The 24,206-nt window shown below is 52.7% G+C and overlaps 8 protein-coding genes across 8 annotated transcripts; 3 read left to right on the top strand and 5 right to left on the bottom strand.

Moving 5' to 3' along the window:
* Positions 1 to 130: 130 nt before the first annotated feature.
* Positions 131 to 1,306, bottom strand: PEX11 (Peroxisomal membrane protein PMP27; the record flags this gene model as incomplete). The annotated part of the gene is made up of 2 exons (XM_062912556.1): positions 131 to 698; positions 765 to 1,306. The coding sequence occupies 2 exons, from the start codon at positions 1,304 to 1,306 to the stop codon at positions 536 to 538; spliced, it is 705 nt and encodes a 234-aa protein (XP_062765792.1). The 3' UTR covers positions 131 to 535.
* A 714-nt stretch (positions 1,307 to 2,020) lies between these two features.
* On the bottom strand, positions 2,021 to 3,515 carry QC763_409310 (uncharacterized protein; the record flags this gene model as incomplete). The annotated part of the gene is made up of 4 exons (XM_062912557.1): positions 3,175 to 3,515; positions 3,087 to 3,112; positions 2,653 to 3,032; positions 2,021 to 2,564 (listed from the first exon to the last, which is right to left on the bottom strand). Exons 1-4 carry the CDS (start codon positions 3,215 to 3,217, stop codon positions 2,021 to 2,023), a joined length of 993 nt encoding a protein of 330 aa, XP_062765791.1. The 5' UTR covers positions 3,218 to 3,515.
* A 3,751-nt stretch (positions 3,516 to 7,266) lies between these two features.
* Positions 7,267 to 8,164, top strand: QC763_409325 (uncharacterized protein). The gene is made up of 3 exons (XM_062912559.1): positions 7,267 to 7,764; positions 7,819 to 7,878; positions 7,951 to 8,164. The coding sequence occupies exons 1-3, from the start codon at positions 7,713 to 7,715 to the stop codon at positions 8,130 to 8,132; spliced, it is 294 nt and encodes a 97-aa protein (XP_062765790.1). The 5' UTR covers positions 7,267 to 7,712; the 3' UTR covers positions 8,133 to 8,164.
* Positions 8,165 to 10,461: 2,297 nt separating this feature from the next.
* Positions 10,462 to 12,076, top strand: QC763_409320 (uncharacterized protein). Its single transcript, XM_062912558.1, has 2 exons — positions 10,462 to 11,268; positions 11,342 to 12,076. The coding sequence occupies exons 1-2, from the start codon at positions 10,798 to 10,800 to the stop codon at positions 11,786 to 11,788; spliced, it is 918 nt and encodes a 305-aa protein (XP_062765789.1). The 5' UTR covers positions 10,462 to 10,797; the 3' UTR covers positions 11,789 to 12,076.
* Positions 12,077 to 13,256: 1,180 nt separating this feature from the next.
* Positions 13,257 to 15,617, top strand: QC763_409330 (uncharacterized protein; the record flags this gene model as incomplete). The annotated part of the gene is made up of 4 exons (XM_062912560.1): positions 13,257 to 13,434; positions 13,531 to 14,391; positions 14,474 to 15,305; positions 15,434 to 15,617. 4 exons carry the CDS (start codon positions 13,257 to 13,259, stop codon positions 15,615 to 15,617), a joined length of 2,055 nt encoding a protein of 684 aa, XP_062765788.1.
* A 1,073-nt stretch (positions 15,618 to 16,690) lies between these two features.
* Positions 16,691 to 18,658, bottom strand: QC763_409340 (uncharacterized protein; the record flags this gene model as incomplete). The annotated part of the gene is made up of 1 exon (XM_062912561.1): positions 16,691 to 18,658. The coding sequence occupies one exon, from the start codon at positions 18,656 to 18,658 to the stop codon at positions 16,691 to 16,693; it is 1,968 nt and encodes a 655-aa protein (XP_062765787.1).
* A 781-nt stretch (positions 18,659 to 19,439) lies between these two features.
* POT1 (3-ketoacyl-CoA thiolase with broad chain length specificity) lies at positions 19,440 to 21,467 on the bottom strand. The gene is made up of 3 exons (XM_062905918.1): positions 21,111 to 21,467; positions 20,963 to 21,054; positions 19,440 to 20,905 (listed from the first exon to the last, which is right to left on the bottom strand). Exons 1-3 carry the CDS (start codon positions 21,115 to 21,117, stop codon positions 19,742 to 19,744), a joined length of 1,263 nt encoding a protein of 420 aa, XP_062765786.1. The 5' UTR covers positions 21,118 to 21,467; the 3' UTR covers positions 19,440 to 19,741.
* Positions 21,468 to 21,797: 330 nt separating this feature from the next.
* FBP1 (Fructose-1,6-bisphosphatase) lies at positions 21,798 to 23,553 on the bottom strand (the record flags this gene model as incomplete). The annotated part of the gene is made up of 4 exons (XM_062912562.1): positions 21,798 to 21,855; positions 21,940 to 22,516; positions 22,575 to 23,359; positions 23,426 to 23,553. 3 exons carry the CDS (start codon positions 23,551 to 23,553, stop codon positions 22,386 to 22,388), a joined length of 1,044 nt encoding a protein of 347 aa, XP_062765785.1. The 3' UTR covers positions 21,798 to 21,855; positions 21,940 to 22,385.
* Between the last annotated feature and the right edge of the window lie 653 nt (positions 23,554 to 24,206).

The following is a 24,206-nucleotide window of genomic DNA, read 5'->3' as shown; positions in this document are numbered from 1 at the left end:
GCTTGGGGTTCGGTGTCCACACGCCCGGGACCGAAATGGAGTCATCGGCTTTCGGACAAGGATCAACACTTCCAGCCAAGGGTTCTCACGAGGGGTTCAATTCTCTCAAATCATGGAGGGGTTCAATAAGTGCTACCGTGAATGGAAATTGCATTGCAAGAAAGCTACCTGCGTAAAATAAATCAAGTCTGAAACAGCTTCACCAAAGCATTCTAAACATTACCCATCGACCTCATCCAAAACCATGCAAACACAACAAGCTGAACTTACAAAGCTGACATGTGAAAGAGCTACCACGAGTTACACGTACAACTACAGCAACGAAAAACCACCAAACACAACTCTGAATCTCAAAAAAGAGAAAAGGTATCAAAACACCGCTCGTCCTACCAACTCATCCACCTCCTGCCAAAACACATCTGCAATCATCGTCTGTCCGTTGCTGTTCCGCCAGCCAGCAACCCCCGTTCTGTAAATTTTGTCGGTTTCCCGTCCCCTCTCCCAATCCCCCTCAATCATCCCGAAACCTGACTTCCTAGGCGGTCTTGTTCCACTGCGAGTACACACCCAGCAAGCTGCTGACGGTACCAGCCAAACCAACAATGCCATCATCAAAGTTGACCCAGGCCAGAGCAGAAAGAGGAACAGTAATGTCGCAGAGATCCGAAGTAAGCTGCAACCTGCTAGCCGCACGTTCCCTATTCCCAACGTTAGCATCATCATCATCATCGTCGTCGTCCATCCACCCCTTTTCGAAAACATACTTGGCAATCCTCTTCCCCTCCACCACCCCCTCCCCCTCCTTCCGATCAACCTTCTCCTCCCTCTTCTTCAACTGCCAAAGCGTATACAGCTGCCCAACAATACTAAACGTAATCCCCGCCGCCCAAAACCTATACGCCTCCTGCTGCAGCCTCTTCGCGTTAGAGCTCTTCTTGATCCCCGTCGCATCCAGCAACGTCAGCAGATCCATCGAGAGATACCCCGCGTAACCGAGCTGTCTCCCCACGGCAGTGTATCTCAGCACAGGGTCCATCGTCTTGTTGTCCGCCGCCAGCGCGGCAGCCTTGAAGTGCTCGACGTTTTTGCCCGCGCGGAGGACCTTGCGGACGAGGCCGAACTGCTTCTTCATGGTCTCCCATGGTTGGATGGCCGTCTTGGTCGCGTTGGTGCGGAGGAGGTACCAGGCGTAGAAGCGGGCAAAGTACTGGAGCGTGCGGAGGAGCTTGTCGCGGCCGACGGTGGTGCTGACGAACTTGAGGTAGTGGGTGATGGTGGGGTGGTAGATTACTGCGTCGGCGACCATTTTGTCTGACTGTCTTCTGGAGCTTGTCGCGGCTTGCGATTTCTCGATGGTTCGGTTGTTGTTGCTGCGAGTGCGGTTGTGAGCGAGCGCAATTTACGTCGGTAGGTACCTAGCTGGCTTGCAGTCGCAATGACAGAGAAACAGCAATAGGAAGAGAGAAAAGAGAAAAAAGATTTTGGTCACGAGAGCTCGGAAAAGGAAGGGAGAGGAAGAGAAGAAGGTTAGTGTCGCCTCTTGATGAAAGAAAGACACAGGTGAGAGGGATGACCCCTGGCCTTGGAATCCCACGGGCTTGCGGGATGGGTTCCAAGTTGCGCTGCGCGCCGAATGGCGTTTGCCGGGGGAAGAAAGCACAGCCGAGGTCGGGTTCGGGGGGCACATGAAGAGGTGGGGTTGGGTCGGTAGTTGGAGCTAACGACTCGCTAAGACGACGCTTCCAACGGTCGGGGGTTAGGGTGTTCTAGGAACCTTCTTCTCGCAACCCCCTCTATGACCACCGAGATAACTATGAATGAACATGGCATATTGAACATGATGTGTCGTGATCTTCATTCTGACCATGAAGATCATTCTCGTCCTATTATCCAGAAGTCATAGTTCTGTCATACAAGATGCCATCAAGACAAGACAAACAAGTAACCTGCTAACGAGTCATGACAACCTCCCAGAAAATGCCCCGCCTTCTACTCTAAAAGTACAGTCGCAAAACATGGTCTATAGCTTAGGCGCCGGCTTAACCAACGCAAGTCGCTCCTTGAGAGTATCCTCGGCCTCCTTCTCGATTCTCGCAACCAGGTCCTTGCAGGTCGGGATGTCGTTGATGAGACCGATAACCTGACCAGCAGTCCAGACACCGTACTCTGGGTCTCCGTTGATGAACACCTCTCTGCCGCGCTTTCCGCTGACATAGGGAGCAATCTCGGAGAACTCGCCCGTCTTGCTCTCCTGCTCAACCTTGAGCGCCTGTTCCGTCACCTTGTTCTTGTACAGACGGGTGGTGTTGCGCCACCGGCGGAGGACGAGCGTGGTGTCGGTCTCCTGCGCCTTGACAATCTGCTCCTTGATGTTGTGGTGGATAGGGGACTCGACCGTGCACAGGAACCGGGTGCCCATGTTGACGCCGCAGGCACCGAGGCACAGGGCGGCGGCCAGACCTTGGCCATCAGCAAAGCCACCAGAGGCGATGAAGGGCACCTTGAGGGTTTGGCGCGCCTTGCTGAGGAGGATAAAGTTGGTGATGTCTGATTCACCAACGTGGCTGTGACGTCTGTTAGCGCCTGCTCGGCAGGGGAAGGATAGACCATGGTGGGAAAATCCGGGGAAGTGGAGTTTGTCTGAACACGTACCCAGCGCACTCGAAACCATCAATGCTCAAAAAGTCGACGCCGAGCTTAACGGCGGACTGGGCATGCCTGATCGTTGTGCACTTGTGGAGGACAATGCAGCCGGCCTTCTTGAGCTTGGAAATCACAGGCCCGGGAGAGTTGCCGGCAGTCTCGACGATCTTGACGCCCTCGTCAATGATGACCTGGGCGTAGGCCTCGTAATTTGGGGGAACGAGAGCAGGCAGAAGAGTGATGTTGACACCGAATGGCTTGCTGGTCAGCTTCCGGCACTTCCGGATCTCCTGGCGGAGGCCCTCGGGCTCTGGGAAGATGAGGGCAGTAATAATGCCCAAGCCGCCGGCGTTGGACACAGCGCTCGCCATCTCAGCGTATCCAACATGCTAGCCACTGTATTAGCAACAATATTTACATGGCAAACTGGAGGTGTGATTTACCTGCATGCCACCCTGAACAACAGGGACTGTAGAAGGTGAAATGTCAGTTTGACTTTGTCCATCACCATGTCGAGTGAGGGATACGTACCAGCGATGCCGAGCCGGCGGGTCAACTCCGTGTCGAAAGGCATCTTCAAATACGGCGTGACAAAAGTTTCAGAGTAAATTACGGGAGCGGATCCGGGCTGCGATGGTACAAGAGAGAAGGTCAGGTCGGACAGGAGGTCGGGGAGATGCTGAGGGACGGGTGATGATATTCATATCACCGGCAGTGGCCAGTCAGATGAGACACAGCCATGTCCTGGCGACGTCGTGCTAGGCCGTTGCTGGGCAGGGTCCAGCCGAGGCACAAAATCAGGAGGGTGGACAAAGCCGAGCGGTTTTGGGAGTTGGAGAAGCATGTGTAATAATTACGCGCTAAACAGAGGGATTACGGGTTGGGGTAGGCGTTTTCGGCGAGAAAAGGCAGGATTGGTGCTGGTAATTACAGTCCCAGGATTTCAGCTGCGCGTGGGATGGGACGGCTGTGGGTCAGATGACGACAGCTGACATGCCTCGCATTTTTGGGGATTCTGGGACCAGGAATCAACTCCAACTTCAGCTCCATCCAACGGCAACGTTCGATTTCGCAACGGTCGAGCTTCTTCTTACTTGGATGTACCTTGTTCAATCCCTAAGTTTTCAATGATTCTCGCTTGATATTTGATAAAATCAATTCCTGGGCCTCTCTGCCTTCCACCTCATCGCTTTCCTTGCTTTCTATACCGATCCATCGCGCCCATAGGATTTTTCGTACATCTGTTGGTGAGAAACAACCCCCACCAACGATGATCCCCAACTTTTAGTAACAGCCAATAGCATAACACCAAACTTCAAGGCTCCTTAGGGCGGCTCTCTGCGATGACACTGACACGGCGCTGCAGTGACACTCTGCTGTGTCACGAACTCTGGATGTTTGAATGCTCGTCCTCACTCACCAGCCCGACATGATGGCTACCGCGATATGGGTGTAGGCCTGGAGAAACATCGCACAGGCAATGAGCCACAGGGCCGGCCAATCACTTGTTCTCTTATTCATATTGGTGTGCCTCAGTCAAGGCTTCAGATGTCGATTCGCTCGCCTGCCATTTCACGGCAGCGGCCCGTGGTGGCTGCAACGAAATGACTTCATCTCGTCAACATCTATCGATTCCTAATGGCAAAAGAGGACAGTATGCCGTCAATGCATAGACACCCAACCACGACAGTTGCAGGCCCGCCTCTCCAGTTCCTGGTGCCAACAGTCGAGAATGCGATGCCCAAGCGGCGATGTTTGCAGCCGCAACGCATGGTAGTGTGCCACATCTCTGTCTTGAGTCGCCGCCATTTTCCCGAAGAGCCTCATGGCGATATATGGCAGCTGCCCCTCGACTGGCTGCCTCTGTCCACATTTAAACCCTCGTCATCCTTTGAAGTTCAAGACTCGTTCTTCAACCATACTGTGTTGCTTGTCACATCTCCCGGGGCTCTTTGCAGGTTCTGTCGGTCCCCCGGGTGACAGAGCACTCTCACGGGATGCCAATTCTTTTCCCCGACCAACCCAGGGCTGTACAGGAACGGGTCACAACAGGTGTCGCCTTCCTTTTGAAACATCTTTGACCTTACCGCATATATGTGGCACTATGCTTCTCCGGCTTTCTCTCTCGCCGGTCTTCAATTATTCATCATTTGTACCCTGCAGTGCCTCCACGCCGTTTATACCCAAACGAGGAGCTGTTTGTACACCGCATCTACTGCCGTGGCACAAATACGGTCCACTCAGCGCTTCTCATTGGTCGATATCGACTCACTGGCCAAGCGCCGGCCGCATATGGTTCGCTGTTCCACTCCCCTATATGGCCTAACAAGTCTGGCTGACTTCGTAGCATCTCTCGATCTGATCTGGACGCTTCACCTTTACTTTGCACATCTGAGCACATCTCGCCCTTTTGCCCAGCTTGCAACCGATGCGGGAGCAAACCGCATGCCACACGAACCCAACGCTGCGGGCTGGCCAGACACTCTGTCTTCACTAGACTGTAAGGCTTGACCGAGACACTCGACGGGGGACAAGGCGTACGCGGGACGACGCCACAATTCCCGGTTTAGGCTTCGGCACATTTGATGGACATCCCGAATGGTGCCATGTACCCGTCGTCCTGGTTCGCTTCTGTGTAACAATGGTTCGTGAGCCAGGGGGGCCGCTGTCACCATCTGCCGCGCCCATCTCGGCCGTCTGAGATCTGATCAAGAGCCATGGCTCTTGTCTCTTTTTCGGAACCACCGATGATATACCAAAAGCCTGAAGCACGATGAGTCTCCAGCAGCAGTATGCCATCTGGCGAGCAAAGAGCGAGATCTCTGCCCGAACGGCTCGTGGAATTTACACACCAACGGCCTTGTTCCACGATACCAGAAGATGCTGCAAGATGCCGTTCTATGACATCGGCGAGGAGGGCGAAAACGGGGACGTTTTGGTTGCCCAAAGCATGGACTTGGGCTTTCTCCATTTCCCCAAGTTCCCCAGCCTGCGAGAATGAGGCTCAACAAAGCGGGTAACATCCTTGGATTCAGAGTTCGAGGACATCAGGGGTTTCAGGGCAGCCGGCTTTCGTGATTCGGCGGTATTGGCTGTACCTCCACAGGTGCACTAGCCGTCGCAAGTTCATTCCTTCCAGAACCCGAAGGACACTCCGGCTGCGTAACATACCTAGTTTCCGACGGGCCGGTAGCGACGTCCCAAGTCCCTTGATGTACTTGCCGCTCGACAAGGCACCTGTTTGCAAAGTCGGGGCGTCTCGGAGTGTCCCGGCTGTTTGGTACCCGTCATTTATGAAGACCCCGGCTGCAGACCAGCATCAACAAATGTCTGTAGCCGGAAACAAACACACAGGTATCCGATCGTAGCGATTGATTGCTCAAGACGGGCGAGATTCAACGGCAACATTCGGCGAACAGAGATCTGAAGTTCCTCTGGAGAGGGATTAGCACCACTCCGCCTGTCCAATCACAGACCGACAAGCCAGAGGGCAGCTAAAACCCGTTCCCGCAAAGCACCTGATGCTTTGGTACCTAGTGGTTCAAGGTGAAGCACAATTGCCCCCACTTACTGAGGGGCTCTACCAGCATCAACGATGCTCGGATGTGCTTGATTTAGATATGGGGATCCATTTCCACATTGACAACTCAGAAACCAAGCTCAAAAGCTCTACGCTTGGCACCCGAAGATGATGGTATTTCAGCCCAGCCCGAACTGCTGTTTCTGCACATTTTGATGCACCATCGTTTGGGTCTGGTGTTGATGATGTTGCCATCGACCACCAGCTCACCTTTGGAATCCCCTGCCATTCCCCAGCGTTAGTACGTTTTGGGTAGCTTTTGGCAATCTTTGGCGTTTGTGTGGGCTTGACAACGCAGCAAGCAGCCACTTTTCGAGCCGTCTGGTTCCCCATGCTCCAGCCATGGAGCATGGAAACATTGCTTTCCCCCCCTTAACCTGTTTCTCAGCATTTTCATCACGATCTGGAAAGGGAACGCCAGTGGTGACTGAGATTTTCGAACACTGCGCTCGACAACTTTGTCTCTACACCCAGTGTACAATGTGTAGCCCACTGGCGTTTGTGTTTTGTTATACTCGGCTGGGGTGCCCTCTAGCTTCTGCAGCCTGTGTTGCTTCCTTCACACCGCAGTCCCAACTTGGGGCCATGCTCTTTTCTACCTTGGTCTGCTGGATTGCCCACAGTCCCAAATTTTTTGTGGAAGTGTGGATTCGGTCCCGAGTGGCATCGGGTTCTGATCATCAAGGATTGATGACCTGGCAGCACAGAACCGCAGAGGCACGCAACACAAAAAGAAAAGACATACCGAGGAGAGAAAGTGAAGAAGGGTTTACTTGCTATCCACCACCTTGAACAAGCCCAAAAAGGAACAGAAGGACTACGTAGTTCGTAAATCCGGCCAGTCCTCAAGGTGGACATGTCAAATACCCTTCGGGTATTTTGGTGTCACTGGTCTTTTCTTTCTCATCTCCCGGCTTGACCACTTGTTTCTGCCAGCAAAGAAACTTTGCAAAGCATCCTTCCTCTGTTGATTCTGCCTATCTGGCTGTGTTATTCGGATGATGCAGCTGTCCGCTTCTTTTCTCTAACGTCACTCGCCGAGTTTCTCTCACAGTCAAACAGGCCCATATCCACGCCCCTTCAACCGGGGAAGACAGCACAGACCTGACGGGCCAGGGCAGCCTGCATTTTTTTTTTTCTTAATTAAGCATCAAATCTTCTCGAATCTGGTTCGGACACGACATTCTTTTGCTTCTCGCCTCTGTCACAGTCTCTGGGAGCGTATCCAGCTTCTCCTCGCCGGACCGTTCCGGACTATAAAACCGACCGCCTGAGCCTATTTCTTCCCCCACATTCATCCCAACACCTCACCCTTCACCGTTCGAAACAAAACAATTTTCATCCAAACAGCACATTTGACGACACGATACGAATACACATACTCAATCCACACCTGATACAACACAGCCCATCCGAAAATCACCACTTCCTCCTCTTCGAAAACTATCACACTACCGACCGTTTCACTTCAAGTCCGGTCCTCTGCAAAATGGCGCCCAAGGCCAACACTAGCAAGACTCCCTGGCAGGATTCCCTGGAGAGTGAGTTCCCCCAAATATAGAATGTCTGCTTCATGTAGCTAATGACGCCGTCAGGTACTTGCCACGGCCTTCAAATTGCCGCGCCGGTTTTCCAAATTGTGTCTGACCGACGAGGTATGTGAATTTCTCTTTTTTTTTTTGTCCGGGAGTATGTCTTGCGAAATTTGAATGCTGACCGGAATACAGGTGGGCGTACAGCATGGTCCAGCAGGGTTACCGTCTACGGAGTGACTCACGATGCCCGATTTTGGTACGATGGCAAGAACGTCAACAACGCCAAAGAAGATGCTGCTGAGGTTGCTTACAAATGGTTGAACGGCGCCTCTTCGAACCCCAGCTCACCCTCCACCACCCGAAGCGCATGGTAATGCGTTGGCTTGACAGCAAGAAGTTGATGACGGGACGAAGATTGATGGTTCGGCTGCGGAACAGTCAGACGGCCGTCCGGGACCACTTTCGGATCCCGTGATGAGTGCTGCTTGGAGATTCCGAGTCAAATTGTCTCGAAACCCCGTTTTGGTCTTGCGTTTCAACACACACCTACCATTCACCGCCACCGCTTACACGATCACGACTACTTTTCACGACACACGGATTCTCGGGCTACACTTTCGGATTACTTATATTTAACGACACAAACCATTCCTCTTCGTTGTACAATAACGACCCACACAACACACGCCGTGCTTAATACTTTCGACCGACGTACACAAGAGGAGTTTTTGGAAGGAAATCGACATTGCCACACGGCACACAACGGAAACTCTTATCATGACCTGGCGCAGACTTGTTTTGTTTTGATGTTTTATTTGGCTTATGAAACAGATTGACTCTGGTTTTGGCTTTTGTTTTTGTTTTTGTTTTCGGTTTCTTTATTTACCTGGGAGGAAACTTATCAAAGGCACATCTGACGATGATTTAGGTCTACTTGGGAGTTCGCTGATGGCCAGATACCCCTGGGAGGCATTGCTGAGTGGGTGGTTCTTTGGGCTGGAAGGCTTGTCTTTTTCAGCACATGAACGGACACATGGCTTTAACTCGAGAGGATCTGGAGTCTTGGTGGAACTCACTGGCGGCTCGAAATTGTTGGACTTTTATGGAAAATGGGAATTGCAAAATATTGGGGTTTTTTGGGTGGTTGTTCTGGCTGCTTGGTTTCTTTGTCTTTTCCTTGTCTGGCTTCGAGTTTCTCTCTTGTTTAGATTTGATGGTGGGGGGCGGAATGAGGACGCTTGGGAGGCGGTATGGAGGGCGGTTTGGTTGGTCGTTTACTGCGGCGTCTACTTCTCTTGTGGTCTTGGTCGGTTACAACTCTGCGACCTTGAGCTTGGCCCGGGTGGGATGGATGTAGCGGTGTTGGATCGCACTACCGAAGCACCATACTGTTGAACAAAGTATTCGACATGTCACCAATCTTCAAGTCGAAAAGCAAGGGAAAGATTACCGGGCCGATATCGACGACAACGGATCGAGCTTCAGGACACCGCTTCGGAACAACCCAACGGAGAACGGTTTTAAAAACATTTTTAAAAAAGGTGGAACTGGGCTGGGATATAATGCAAGGAGGCTGGGAACAAGATTGATCCTTATTTTTTTTTTTTTTTTTTGGTAAATGGTGGAGGATATGTTGGAACTTGCTTTCATCTATCTCTATTTTTTTCACGTTGATATCCGAGTTCTTTTCTGTTTTTTCTTTTGGTTTTCTTGATGACATGAGATTGGAAAAGAATTTTGTTGTTTTAGACTGTTAATATTTACTGGTTTTTTTTCTTTCTTTTTTGGTTTGTTTGAACTCTTGTATGTATGTATGTATGTATGTATGTTTGTGTGCTTGTATGCTTGCTGGTATTTGTAGATATTGAAACTTACTAACATCTTCACAGGAAAGCAAAGAGTGGAGGAGGAGGTGAAGGGCGGTTTGTGGGAGGTCGCTCGTGGCCAGGATAGGAAATGCCAAGCTTCTGACTTACACCGCTTCAAACCAAGGCTTTTTTCCCGTATTGTCGGGTCTGGACTAGGGGACGTGAGGGATCTTCGGGCCAATCAAGGTTGTTTGAGGTGGGGGGTGTGCTGGGCTGGAGAGGGTTGGATTTTGGGGAGATTTTCGGTGACGTGGTGGAGGAATGGGGGAGGTGGTCCCGTGATGGTGGTGAGGGTGGTGGGAGTGGGAGAGGAGGGTTTTTTTCCATGTTTTGGGCTAACTTGATGGGGGAAGTGTGTACATGAATGCACGCAGATATATATAAACACCGATGTTAAGGTTTGAGTGTCATTCTTGTGTGTCTGATAGAGAGGATTCGGCTTCCCGTGAGATGTATCTACCTACAATTAGGAAAGGTGTAGCTGAGACAGCATCTCTGGAGGTTCAACAACTAGATGTCATGAGGAGAAGAGGTCAGCTAAGGAGGGTAGGCCTGGGCTCACCAGTTCATGGGAATGACGGTGATTGGTCTCTGCAACTCCCACTGCAATCACAACAACCACACAACATATGCGGTGTCACAAGACTCGAAGAGAAGAAAAAGAAAAAGCTCGGATGGGGGACAGTATGGGGAAACTTGGAGGAACTGTTTGCTCCCGTGACCCGATGCCCCTCCCGCTGTTGCACGTCCAACCCACCTTTGAACCACTCATTTTCACCAGTGTCGTTGGCCGGTTCGTGGGGGTCACACACACACACACACACAAGTTTGCTGTGTGGCTGGATGGCAAATAACGCTAGTCTTCGGAGGTTGTTGATGTTTGGCGGGGGGGGTTGTGAAGTTGAAGGGTTTTGGGGTTGTTACAAAAGTCAAAAAGCACGGACCAGCTTTCGAGAAGCTGTAACTTGCCCCACTACTCCAAACCCAAGACCGGGAAAACACCGGGATAGTTTTCATTTTTTCGAGAACGGCGCGAGAGGGACAAGGCGAATTGGGTGGGTGAAAGCTTCCGGGTTTGCGATTTGACGAGACGACGACGACAACAACCCTCCCGCTCCGTCGTCGACGACCATCCCACCCCACCACACACAAAACCGCGCATACAGCAACGATGCCCCCAAGGCTGAACCTCGCCTCGGCCTTCCGAGCCCTTTCTCTCCGGACCACCCCCGCCAGCCAGCAGCCGTTATTATCACAAAAGATTGCCGCCGCGGTACCAAAGCTTCCCACGGTCTCAGTAGCGAGACGGTTTTATTCCGACAACCTCACCCCCGAGAACAACAACAATAACAACGATGATCAAGTACCCTCTTCCGAGCTAGCCCCCCCCAGATCAGAGGAGGAGGAAGTGGTCAGTCTCAGCCAACAACAACATAAAGAAGACAACCTCTATGCTCTGAACAGGCTGGAGCTGGTGGCGTACGGACTCAAACCATTTGACGCCGAGGAGGAGGGGCACAAGTACGGGTTGCCCAGCCTGCCGCTGCCGAGCGAGCTGCACAAGGATCATCGGTATGATGATGTGATGGGGCAGATCACGAGGTTGTTGATGAAGGATGGGAAGTTGTCCAAGGCTCAAAGAGTTCGTTTCTCCATCCCACGTCGGTTTGATATATATATATATATATATATATATGCTGATATTTCTGTTCTAGGACATGGCAATGATCCTCAACCACCTCCGCACCTCCCCCCCACCAAAACTTAACCCTGCCCGTCCGTTGATTCCTGGTGCCCCGGCCCCGAATTTTCTTCCCCTCGATCCGGTGACTTACCTTCGTGTTGCGATTGATTCTGTCGCGCCGCTGGTGAAGATTAGGGGGTTTAGGGGTCTGGCGGGTGGTGGTAGGAATCTGGAGGTTCCTGCACCGTTGGCGGCGAGGCAGAGGAGGAGGACGGCGTTTGTGTGGATTTTGGACGCGGTGCAGAAGAGGAAGAGTAAGGGGTCGGGGAGGAAGATGTTTCCGACGAGGGTGGCCGAGGAGATTATTGCGGTTGTGGAGGGGAGGAGCGGGGTTTGGGACAAGAGGGCGCAGGTGCACAAGCTGGGGACGGCGACGAGAGCTAATTTGATGAATAATCAGATTAAGAACTTTTTGTAGGTTCTTGGGTGAGGCAAAGGGAGGGAGGAGATGGGGGAGACTTCTGCATGCATAAAAGGGGTCACATATGGATGGGTTGGTAGGTTGGGTGGTGGAAGGAGAGTGTACATTATTTTGTATCATGCAAATTACAAGACCGGTCCCGAGCATATGGGATACGCATTTTGAAAGGATGGGTCAGGAACTGTTCCAGAGAGGTCGATCGATTGGGCTAGACACTAAAGGTGGTAGATATGCAAGTGAAAGTCAAAGTCAAAGTCGGATGGGGATCGTATGTATAAGGCTGAGATGACAGGTTGAGTTTCGATAGACTTTGGCCAGTAGCCTTGTGCCGTTTTCTAAACGCTTGACGACTCGACTCAGATGCTCGGCGGTATGGCGCAGCAGCCGCGTAGTCTCTCGGCTCCTATCCGTGGGGTTGTTGCGGGGGGAGGGGAGGGAGGCAGTGCTATCATGCGGGTGGATTCGTCTATGGAAAATTGTAGTGTCTGACGTCTTTGTTACACCGGGATGGGAGGTCTTTACTACCGTGAACGATCAGACTGGGCATAGGATGTTAAGAAAGGCTGTGTCAACTCAACGCGGGGCCGTCCTCTCGTGCCAATACCAGCCGAAGAAGAAGAAAAACAAGATTCCAGTTACACAGCCCAGAGTCTTGGTTTTCATTGGCTTTGGGAAGCTCTCGTGAGGTGGTCTAAGACGGCGCCTCCGAACCCCACGCTCGGCGAACAGCAAGTTTGGACTTTGGTCGGCGGCGGCAAAACCACAAGGTTCCGCTGCCACTTCGTCAGAGCTTCCCAGAGCTCTCTCTCCCTTCCCACCCCGCACATCGTCATTCAATCAGGCCACAGGGCACGAGATGCTATAGCCCGCTGACTCTGCGCTCTTACCGCCCAGACACGAGGGCATGTATTCACTTGATAGTTGATCTGGCAGTGGGGTGATAAGGAACAGCTGCAAAAGAGAAAAAAAAACGACGGTTATCACTTGAACAAGCAAGGATTTCATAAACTGCACCCCTTTGGGACAATGGCCGCAAGCTATATCCGCAGACATTCTGCAGCTGGTGAGGTAGCTTGGGTCTTGGCGCTCTGGGCCGAGTCGTAACTCCTCTTCGGGGGCGTCTTGGCAGCGTCTTCAGCGGGACGACGCCCCGCCATCTGATCTTGGTTTTACCGTTTGACAAAGACCAAATATCGTGTCGGATTTCTTGTCCTTCTCCCGTTGACACCGACCGACTCGACCAACTTTTTTTTCTTTTTCACTATTTTGTTGCCTGCCTGTTTGACAACGCTACACACTACGAATACACACACAACTCTGCATTCTTTTCAATCTGATCTCGAAGAAAGCCGTGACCCCTTGATTTGAAACTGCTGCCACCCACTCGTTGTATACATACCTTACAGACCACACTTCGAACAAACAGTACACCAGAACAAAAAACCACCAGCAACTGCCACTCACTATGGCTAGGCACCAACCAATGTCGATGGAGGCGATGCTCGACGAAGAGCGGAGGGAAGTGCTTGCGCTGCTCGAGGGGCCCCAAGCATCACGACCAAGCAGAGCCCCAAGCAGCATAGGAGGCCGGTCGCCATCTCCCTTCACGCCGCGATCCCCAGTGCGGTCCATGTTAGACATTGGTGACGACCCTCCTTCTCCTGGCCTCCTCTATCCTCCTTCCCCTCCCTCTACCCGCTCCACGTCGAGTTATCATACTAAGACCTCCTCTCCTATAGCGCCTGTTAGAAGCATGCTCGATGTCGACACCCCTCCTCCCGCGCCAGTACGAAGCATGTTGGATGTGGACTCCCCACCAAGCCAGAAGCATGTTCTTAGCACACCCTCTTCGCCAATCGAACACACCGGCTCTCGAAGCCTTCTTGCCCCAGCCCCGTCTGGGCACCCCCGGAGCATGTCCGATGCCGCCATGAGACCCGCCGACTTTGGCCCCCGGGCCAACCCTCGACACGACCCAACACTCGACTACCAATTTGGAGGAATCATCACAAACCATGCAGGCGCCGCCATGCCGAAAAGAGTGACGATGGGCGGGAAGCGCTCCAGCGCCATGGCAGAAGTTATGAGAGGCAACGATGTGTCGGGGCTTGTTCTCCCTGGCGATCGTGGCCGTCACTCGATTGCTGGACCGGCGTACAGCAGCCGAAAAGCCGGGAACAAATCCAAGTCTCCCACCAACAGACTAGGGGTGCGCTCTCACTCGCCTGCCTTGCTCGGGCGAAATCTCAGCCCGGCCGGGCGCGCCATGCTTGGGGATAACCAGACTGTCGACTACAACAATGCGTACCGCCGCTTATCAGATGCCGCCTTGGCTAGGTCCGGGGGCTCGCTGGGTGAGCTCGGGAGAAGGAAGAAGTCGGATGATGGGTCTAGTAACGGCAGACTCGCCAAGGACTATCTGGGACCTGATGGGGAGTTTGTCGAGGAAAGCAGTGACGATAGCGGAGGAAACTCTTCGGAGGAAGACGAGCGGGGTAGGAAGGCCGCTCGAAGCTTTGATAAGAAGCCGCAGGGCAGCTCGGAATCACCGGAGGCTAAGAGGCAGGTGCGGAGCTTGCTTGCGGCTGCGGAGGAGGAACGTAGGTCGTTTGCTGATACCCACCTGTCAGTTTGACTGGATACTGGGATACCGTTGACTAACTTGAATTCGGTATACCATAGGGATCCATGTTGCCTCTTCCCAGCCGGCTCACAAATACAGGTCTTTGCTGGACGAACCTTCAATTACTGTTACGAATCCATCCGGCGAGAAGGAACGGGTCAAACACAGCAGCAAGAACGTCATTCACCCAGCGACCAGCTTCGACACGCCGCCTAGCGGGACGCACACGCCAATGTATACCGACACGGAAGAGGACATCTCGGACATCAAGAGGGCGCAAAAGATGTCCTTTGCCATGACGCAGGTGATGGAAACGCCCGAGTCCCACAGGACGATCCAGATTATTACCAGAGGCGACTATGCTAAGCTTGTCAAGGACGCCGAGGAGGAACACCGACCTGCGAGGAAGTATTTGGTTGCTACGGATATGAGTGACGAGTCTACCCATGCGCTCGAGTGGGCTATTGGGACTGTGCTCCGGGATGGCGACACGCTGCTTGCCATTTACTGCGTGGACGAGGATGCTGGGATTGAGGCGAATCCGAACTCGGTGGTGCCGGATGAGTCCAAGGCGATGAAGGAGCAAGCGGCTGCCATCACGGCCGTGACGAACAATACCAGGCAGCCTGCTACACCGGGGGGGACTGCACTGCCTCTTAGGATCTCTTCGCTGGGTCACCAGGCGAGCGAGGTTAGTTTGAGCCCTGCGCCGTCGAGCATGGAGAGGAGCAAAGCGGAGGAGGAGAGGTATAGGGCGGTGAAGGATATCGGGGACAGAGCGATGAAGCTGCTGAGGAAGACGCGGTTGCAGGTCAGGGTGATTGTGGAGGTGCTGCACTGCAAGAACCCGAAGCATTTGATCACGGAGGTGATTGATTTGGTGAACCCGACGTTGGTGATTTTGGGGAGCAGGGGGAGGAGTGCTCTCAAGGGGCAAGTTTTTCCCCCCTTTTTGTTTTTTTTTGTTTTTTTTTTCTCGCCTGATGAAAAGAAGAATGTTGCTAATATGGGGAAAACAGAGTGATACTTGGCTCTTTTTCGAACTATTTGGTAACTAAGAGTTCGGTTCCGGTCATGGTGGCGAGGAAGAAGCTTAGGAAGCAGAGCAAGTACAAGAAGATTGCCGCCGGGGCGAGCCAGCACCAGGTGAACAATATTAACAACCCCACGGCGAGGAGTTTGGCGCAGGCCAAGATTGATTAGAAATCATGGCCTTGGAGGGATGATCAGTATTGAGAGAGGAGCTAGGAGTTGGGGTTCGGGGTATGGAGGGGGAACGTACAGGAATTAGCGGACTTGCTGTTGTTTTGTTAACCTGTGACTGTTGTGGGCATTTGGTAATGACGTTGATGATCAAAGCAAGCGGTTTTTTTTTTCTTGTTACAAGGAAACAAAGTATATATCATCAGTCTTCTCTGATTGGGCTTTCATTTCAATTTTGCTGGGGGGGGAGGGGGCTTCTTGAGGAGACAGTGGAAGTTGGGTGTTGTGAGTTTTGAGAGGCAAAGCGAGTGATGTTTTTTTTTTGGGGGGGAGGCGGAGGGGGAAGTTAAGGAGGGTAATGGGCTGGAGGAGAGTAAATATGAATATACTATGGTTCTCTCTCTCTCCTGTGGTGTGTTGTGATGAAGTGTGATAAATGGTATGTATGATGACTTTGCGAGGTGGAAAGAAAAACACGAAGTACGTCACACATCAAGGTCCCCATCAACCCGAGTGATCACTTGAAGCTTGGGACATACCAAAAAGAACATCACGAAAGGAAAAAAAAGACACTGCTCAAAGTGGTGGTCATAATCAAGTTTTGCTCCTTTCCCCCTTATAGCCATCTATCTATATATACAGCCAGACATGCCCATCACCCAGTGTCGTTAATCCCACACCAAGAATTCTTAAGGCAAAAAAAAAAAAAAAAAAAAAAAAATCATATTTCATTCCCCAATTCCATGTTCGCTGTCAAAAAACACAAAAGCAACACCCCCCAAATAATCTCAAAAGAATAACTCGCTATTCTCCCCATCAACCTAAAAACTATCCCACCCACCCACACCCACCCCCCATAACATCCCTCAAGGGGCTTGTGGGAGATATCTCTAAACACCTGACAAAGGCCTCTCAACCAGCAAATCCTTCGGGGGCTCCGCATTAGAGAGCCCCCCCCTCTCCTCCTCCTCGACAGTCTCCAAGTTGCAAACCGACAAGCCCGACCCCCTTGGCTGTTGAGATGATGACCCCCGTGGTGCAACCAATGTCTCCTCCCGCTCAGCCACGGCTCTCTATTCCTGGCTCGCGCTCAAATCCATGCTCTGATTCCACATCATCTCCAGCTGCGCCCTCGTCGCGGCATCGTTCCCGCCATCCACCAGACTGGCACCGCTCAGTCTCCCCTTTCCACCACCACCTCCGTTACCACCACCCAACCCATCATCAGTCCCCAAACTGCTCGCCGCGCTCTCCCCAACCCTCAACCCGCTGGCCGCTCTACTCGGTGGCCTAGTGCCCCCTGCTTCAACAGCCAACCTCCCCAAATCTCCTCTTCTAGTGCTCGCAGCCCGACTAGGCGGCGGGATCCTCTGCGCCTTGATCTCCATCCCAGGCAGCTGCCAAATCCTCGCCACCGACCTCGCAATCGGGTTCTGATGCCGTCTGACGCTCAAATACTGCATCCCCGTCTTCTCCAAAATCTTCCCATGCTTCGGGTTCGCCGTCCCATAATTCGAAGCAACCCCCCCACCACCCCCGGCAGCTCCCATGAGCAGGCTTGGTGCACCTCCACCACCAACAGGCACCATCGCCTGGCCCGAAGCAGTCGGCTCCAATCCCGAGCTGGCCCGTTGCAGATTCAGCTTCTGCTGCGTCCGGTTCATATCCCGCGGCACTACATAGCCGTTTCCGTTGCGCCTTGTCCTCGCCCCATTAGACTGGTGTTGAACCCCTTCCTCGTCGTCAGTATGTTGCTGTTGATCATATCTCCCCCCATTAAGCTGCTCATGCGCATGCGACAGACTCCCCATCGACCGCGGCCGACGCGGGATACCAGCGTCCGCCTTGCTGCCCAGCGCAGCTCGAGAAACACCCTCCTTGTTCGCAGCAGCAGCAATGATAAAAGAGTCAGCCGCTATGCCCGAGCCGGGCTCCTGGCTGCTCCCACCCACAAACCTCGACGTGAGCAGCTCCGCCCTCCCGCTGCTCCCAAGTCTGGGTCCCACCCCCCCCGCTAACTGCATCAGACTCGCCTCCCCGGGCGACATCCTCTGTGACGAACCCGGCCGTGTAGGCGGAGCAGACGGCAGTCTCGGCGCCGGCGGCCTAGGCGCAACAGCAATCTCGGTCGACATCTTCGGCGCAGCACCCTGAGAAGGAGCCCTGGACAATATCCGTGAAGTAATCGTATTAGCCAGCGTAGCGTTCCGGGTAAAACTACTGTCCGCACTATGCAGTCCGCTCCCACTCTCGGGCGGCGCCTGTTGTTTACTCGCAATATCTCTATGCGACGTGGGAGACGGAGGCGACGCTACAACTGTAGGTAGTTGCTTATTCTGTATTTCGTTCGTCGGGGGAGGAGGAGGAGGATTCGGATTCGTCGGCTGTCCGTTCCCACCAATAGTAGAACCTCGTCTCGAAAGCAACGGTGAAGCAGAAGTGCTAGCATCAACCCATTCCCCGTCGTCCTGACTATCGTCTTCCTGCTCGTCGTCTCCCAGATTAAAATGAACCTTGGAACCCCCCCGCGAAGATTTGAGTTTGTTCACGTTTGGATTCGAGACGGTATGTCGATGCAGACTCGTCGTAGACTTGCTCTTCTTCCCCACATCCGCCTGGGACCGATTGCGCTTCAGGTTCGTCTGCGACACGTTCTTTTGTATGTGATTGGATGACGTGGTAGCATCCCCGGTGAGCTTCAGCTCCGAGGTTGCTCGGCGATGGTGGTGACGTTTCGACACCAAAGTCAGTCCCTCCCCGTCTTTATCTGGTGAAATCGAGCCGCTGCCGTGTTGTCGGTGGTGATTGTTCAGTTTGGTCGTTGAGGCTGTTGCACCACCGTGGTGCTTGTGAAGACCCTTGGAAGACGGCACTCGCGCATGCAGCCGTGAGCCACCACCCACAATGTGCTTTTGGCTCTTGACACGGTGATGCGGTTGCACCGCGGTGTGTTGTTGTGTTTGGTCACTGCTGTCGAAATGAATCATGGATGGCCGTTTTGATTGGCCGGCACCCGGCGCCTCATTATTCTCTCTCGCCATGACAGGCCCTTTTGCTGCGCCCTATTTCGACCTAACGTCCCCTTTTTTTTTCTGTCCTTCCGAGACAGTTTCCTGCACCACCTGCCGCGGGGCACTTCAAAGAAACCTTTCCAGCTCTGAAAAGACGCACTGTGAACAACACCTTCTTCCCTAGGCCGTTCACAGCCTTGCTGGCTCTAAAGCCTGTGTGTGGTCAACAAAGCCGGTAACGGCGTAGTGCCAATGTATATTTCTCCCTCTCCAACCTTCAATTCGTCATAGAGCACCGGAGTACGAGTAACGGGGGAGTATGCAGGGTTTCGAAACTTGCAGGGCTCGCAAAAACCGTAATCGGATTTGTCTCGAATATCGAATCGTGAATATCGGGGCGTGTAACCAATCGAACGCCGAGAATCCTAGACCTTGCACCGTGAACCGCAGGACCGGGAAGCTTTGAGAACTGGAGGGTACCAGGATATAAATCGATGCCGAGGATTTGATGGGTTTTCCGTGAACGCTGCAGAAATGTCGAGGTTGAAAACTACTAGACAAATGGAGATATTGAACTCCACGAAAAGGTCCGGAAGCGACTGGACTGGCCTTCTAGTAATTCCGATTAAGAAAGAGGACTCGCATCCCCCAGAGCGGTGACGGCACCCCAGAACAATACAAGGTTTCTGATTGGCCATCTTTCAAGCCATCCCCACTACGTCTCCTACCCCACACAGTAATTATCCACCATTCTGTCAGTTACTTCTCGACTTCTCGAGGCCAATGAACTTGCTCCTGATAAATTCACATGCAGAAAAAACAACGCTCCAAAAGATAATGCCTTGTAACTGTGTGTATTTGTCCAAGCACACAGTTGAACTCTTGCCTCTCCAATACTGTAGCTACCTAAGGTATAACCAACTCTGTTCCCTGTTCCTTTGAAATTGCCCTCTACAGTTACACAGCCAGACGAACGTGACGACATGACGGCCTCCTCTCATTAATCGAGTAATACAAAAAGGAAAAAAAATATCATGAAAAATGCCCAAAATGATTTCGCTTGCCAAACCAAAAATGAATGATAATTTTTGTTCAATCCTTTCCTTCTTCCACTTACTCGGCAACCCAGACAGCAGCCATACCCATACCAGTACCAATGCACATGGAAGTGACACCAATCTTCTGGTTTGTCCTCTTGAGCTCATAGAGGAGAGTGGACACCTGTCTGGCACCGGTGCAGCCGAGAGGGTGGCCGAAAGCAATGGCACCACCCTTGGGGTTGATCTTCTCAGCAGGGATGCCAAGCTCGTTGGCGCAGAAGAGGCACTGAGAGGCGAAAGCCTCGTTGATCTCAAAGATGTCAACGTCCTCCTTGGTGATGCCAGTGAGCTCGAACACCTTGGGGATGGCCTTCCAGGGGCCGAGACCCATGAGAAGAGGGGGCACACCAACGATGGAAGCGTTGACGTACTTGCCGAGGATGGTCTGGCCGAGCTTCTCGGCGGTGGAGCGCTTCATGAGGAGAACGGCGGCGGCACCGTCGGAAACCTGGGAGGCGTTGCCGGCATGGATGCTGCCGTCCTTGGCGAAGGCAGCACGGATCTTGCCGAGGGACTCGACGGTGACACCCTCGCGGATGCCATCGTCCTTGTCGACGACAATCTCCTTGGTCTCGCCGGACTTGGGGTCCTCGTACTTGACCTTGAGGGGAGCGATCTCCTCCTTGAAGAGACCAGCCTTCTGGGCCTTGACGGCCTTCTGGAAGGAGGCGGCAGCGAACTGATCCTGGACGGCACGGGTGACGCCCTTGGCCTTGGCCATCTGCTCAGAGAGGACACCCATGGGGACCTTGCAGTTGGCAGCCTCGGGGTGGCTCTCGAGGAGCTCGGAGAACTCGGTCACGGCGCCGGGGCCATACTGAGTGGACATGGACTCGACACCGGCGCCGATGCCGACCTCGATCTGGCCGGAGCGGATGGCGTTGGCAATATCAACACAGGCCTGGAGACCGGAAGAGCACTGGCGGTTGAGGGTGTGGACGGCGGTGGAGTCGGGGAAGCCGGCAACGAGAGCGGCAGCGCGCATCTCGGTGGCGCCACCACCGGGGGCGAGGACGGTGCCGACAACGATATCCTCGACCAGGGCGGGGTTGATCTTGGAGCGCTCGATGATGGACTTGAGGGCACCAGCCATCAGGTCGGCGGCGGCTGTGTCCTTGAAGCTACCCTTTCCACCTCTTGTGATGGCCGTCCGGAGGGCAGCGGTAACGACAATCTGTTAAACAAGGTATGTCAGTTATGCGCCGCGGTTGTCATGTGTCCAGGTCAAACTCACATCATCGGGGTTCTTCTCCAGGAGCTTGGCCTTGCCGCCTGCGGAGGCGCCGCCGGAGATCTGGTTGCCCAGCTGAGAAAGTCTGTCGAGAGCTTCACCACGGAATGTCAGCCGTCACGCGCCGGTCATCGGTAGGAAGTCTACTCACCACCCATTGTTGCGGTTTGTGGATCTTGTAACGAGCCAAGGGACTTGGAAAAGTGGTGGAACAAGGAGTTATACAGGGTCAGAAGTTGTAGGACACAACAAAGAGAAGGGAAGGATAGTTTTTAAAAGGTAGTGGCACGACAAACAGAGAAACGGATGGACGGGGGCGGGGGTTGGAGATGGTTATAATTCAAAAAGATACCTCGGAGTAGCGGTTGTTTCCCTCGCTGAACACAACAGCCAAGGTCGAAAAGCGCATTCCACAGCGAAACTGTCCACCCACGGCGCCCGCGTGAGGCGAGGTTTCGCTGCCGTGTGCTCCGTGGCCAGCCGCGGGTCCAGGTGATGTCAGAAAAAGGCCGAGGCATAGCCAAATACGGCCTAGTGCGACCCGGGGTGCGTTTTCCTCTGATGCATCCAGCTCCTTTCACATGCAAGATGTTTTCCGCCGCCTGGGCAATCCCCGGTTCCCCAACTTTTTTTGGTTTGTCTCTTCAAAAAAAGAATCTCCATGGATTCCATAATCACGGGGTAGTAAGAAACTCTGGGGAAGAAACAAAAATAGCCCAATTGGCATGTGAGATATCCCTCAAACCCTCTCTCTGCTAAGGTTTTGTCGATCGCCCATGCCCGCTGCAACTCCAAAACCGGACTTACTCAGGCACCATAAACAGCCACCCTTGCCACAAGATAATTGAGGATACTTTAAAGTAGGTTAACATGCCCCTACGGGATAGTCCATAGGCCTTGAAAGATGGTTTATAGGCCTTTAAAGATAGTTAATAGGCCTTTTGAATATTCTTAAAGGTCTATTAACTATCTTTGAAGGCCTATAAACTATTCTTTAAGGCATGTGAACATACTTTTTGTGTCAACTATTTCGCGGTGAGGGAGACAGCCTGAACATCGAGAAATAACGGTCAGGAAGTTGTTTTGCTTTAGGTTCAAGCGATTGACTCTGATGGTCAAATAGTACCTGCATACACACACACCACTTGTTGCAGAACGGTTTCGCCGCGGTGGCCGGTGTTGAGTCCGATTCCATGTTCTCAGAAGAGCACGAGACATTACACATCAAACACCAAGGAACATTCTCATGATATCGAATTCATTCATTGAAAGATTACCCAAAAAAAAAAAAAAAAAAAAAAAAGAAAAAAGAAACACCTCGTGGTGAATGCATGTGTAGTAAAATGAAAAAGAAAAAAAAAAAAAAGAAATACCCAAACTTGACTTCCATCGCTTCAATCATGTCATGATGTTCTTGTCATACCCCTCACTTGTGGAAGGACTTGACCTTCTCAATCTCATCCCAGCTGCCCATGAAAATTCCACTCTTGTCGTGAATATGCTCCGGCACCACCTCCATCAATCTCCTCATCTGGCTGTCAACCGCCTGGCCACCAGCTATAATCATTGTCAGCATCATATCCCCCTTGCCCATAGATCCATGTGTCAAACTCACCGTTCTCAAAAACCATCGCCATCGGCGCACATTCATACAAAATCCTCAACTTCCCCTTCGGACTCTTCTTGTCCGCCGGGTAGGCAAACACCCCCCCATAAAGCAACGTCCTGTACGCATCCGCCACCATGCTCCCGATATACCTGGCACTATATGGCTTCCCCCCTTCCTCCTTCGCCTCCTTCAGACTATTAAAATACTCCTTCACATTGTCCTCCCAATACAAACTATTCCCTTCATTCACACTGTAAATACTCCTCTTCTTCGGCAGCCTCATGTCCGGATGCGTCAGGATGAACTCCCCCACCCCGTTATCCAGCGTAAACCCGTTCACGCTCCCCCCCTTCATCGTAATCACCAGCTGGGCGGACGCACCGTACATGGTGAACCCCGCCGCGACAAGCTCCGTCCCGGGCTTGAGGATGTCTTCTTTTGTTCCCGTCGACCCCTCAGCCAGCTTGTGAATCGCAAAGATTGTCCCGACGGAAACACCAGCGTCGAGGTTGGAGGAGCCGTCAATTGGATCGCAGGCTACGGCGTAGCGCGCGTCTTTGGCGTCTTTGAAGTAGATTACTTCCTCCTCTTCTTCCGACACTAGCAAGGCGCATTTACCCGACGAGCGCATGGCCTCGATGAAGAGGTCGTTGGAGATGACGTCGAGCTTTTTTTGGTCGTCGCCTGTCGTGTTGGAGCTGCCGGCGAGGCCGGTGAGGTTGACGAGGGTGGCGCGGCGGATGTAGTAGGCGATGGACTTGAAGGAGAATTGGAGTGCGTGGCAGAGGAGCCTGAAGACATGAGATTGTTAGAGGTGAATGGATATGGGGGGAGGGAATTGGTAAGAAGAAACGTACGTAAAATCACCGGTGGCCTCCTTGTGCTTGACTTGCTCTTCAGTCAAGAACCGGGTGAGCGTCACAATGTTGGTGTTGATCTTCTCCGTCTCGCCCTCGGAGCCGTTGCTGGTGTATGCTGAAACCATCTTGACGGTAGTTGTTATGTTTTGCTGTTTGTGAGAAGAAAACAGCTATGTGAAGTTTGTGATGATGATGTTGGTGGTGGTAGACCTTGAAGTAGAGTATAAGTCAAAGCGGGATCTACTTTATGACGCCGTCAAACCAATCGGGTGAATGGAAACCGAAGCTTGACTTATACACACACAAGCAAGCAAGGTGGGTATCAAGGGCTCTTGTTGGTGATGATGTCGTCAAACAAGATATGACGAAGTGGATTCGAGTATGAGTGGAACAACCAGGTATAACGGGGAGAAGAAAAAGAACAGGAACAACAATGAAAGTTTGAAACGGCCAGAACAGCCAACTTATCTATTTTCCTCGACCGCGCCCCCAGGCCAGCAAAAGACACACTCCCCCCCGCCCCCCTTGGAGCCAAAAACACCCGACCCGACGGCACAAGGCACCGGTATCTGTGATTTTGTGTCTAACGAAACGTATTATCCCACGTTAATTCCGCCCGTCCTTATCCATCCGTCCACCCAGGGATCACCACCCCCGGGGGGTGTGTGTGTGTGTATGTGTGTGAGCTTGTACCTTGTTGAACTCATCTGCAGGAGGTTTGTCAATTTTGTACGGGGCCGTGCCCCTCGACCGGCCGCCGTCGGCAGAAGCACGGCTA

This window comes from Podospora pseudopauciseta, chromosome 4, assembly GCF_035222475.1.
Source record: "Podospora pseudopauciseta strain CBS 411.78 chromosome 4, whole genome shotgun sequence".
In the NCBI taxonomy this organism is placed as follows: Eukaryota; Fungi; Ascomycota; class Sordariomycetes; order Sordariales; family Podosporaceae; genus Podospora; species Podospora pseudopauciseta.
This window is presented reverse-complemented; position numbering and strand designations above follow the sequence as displayed.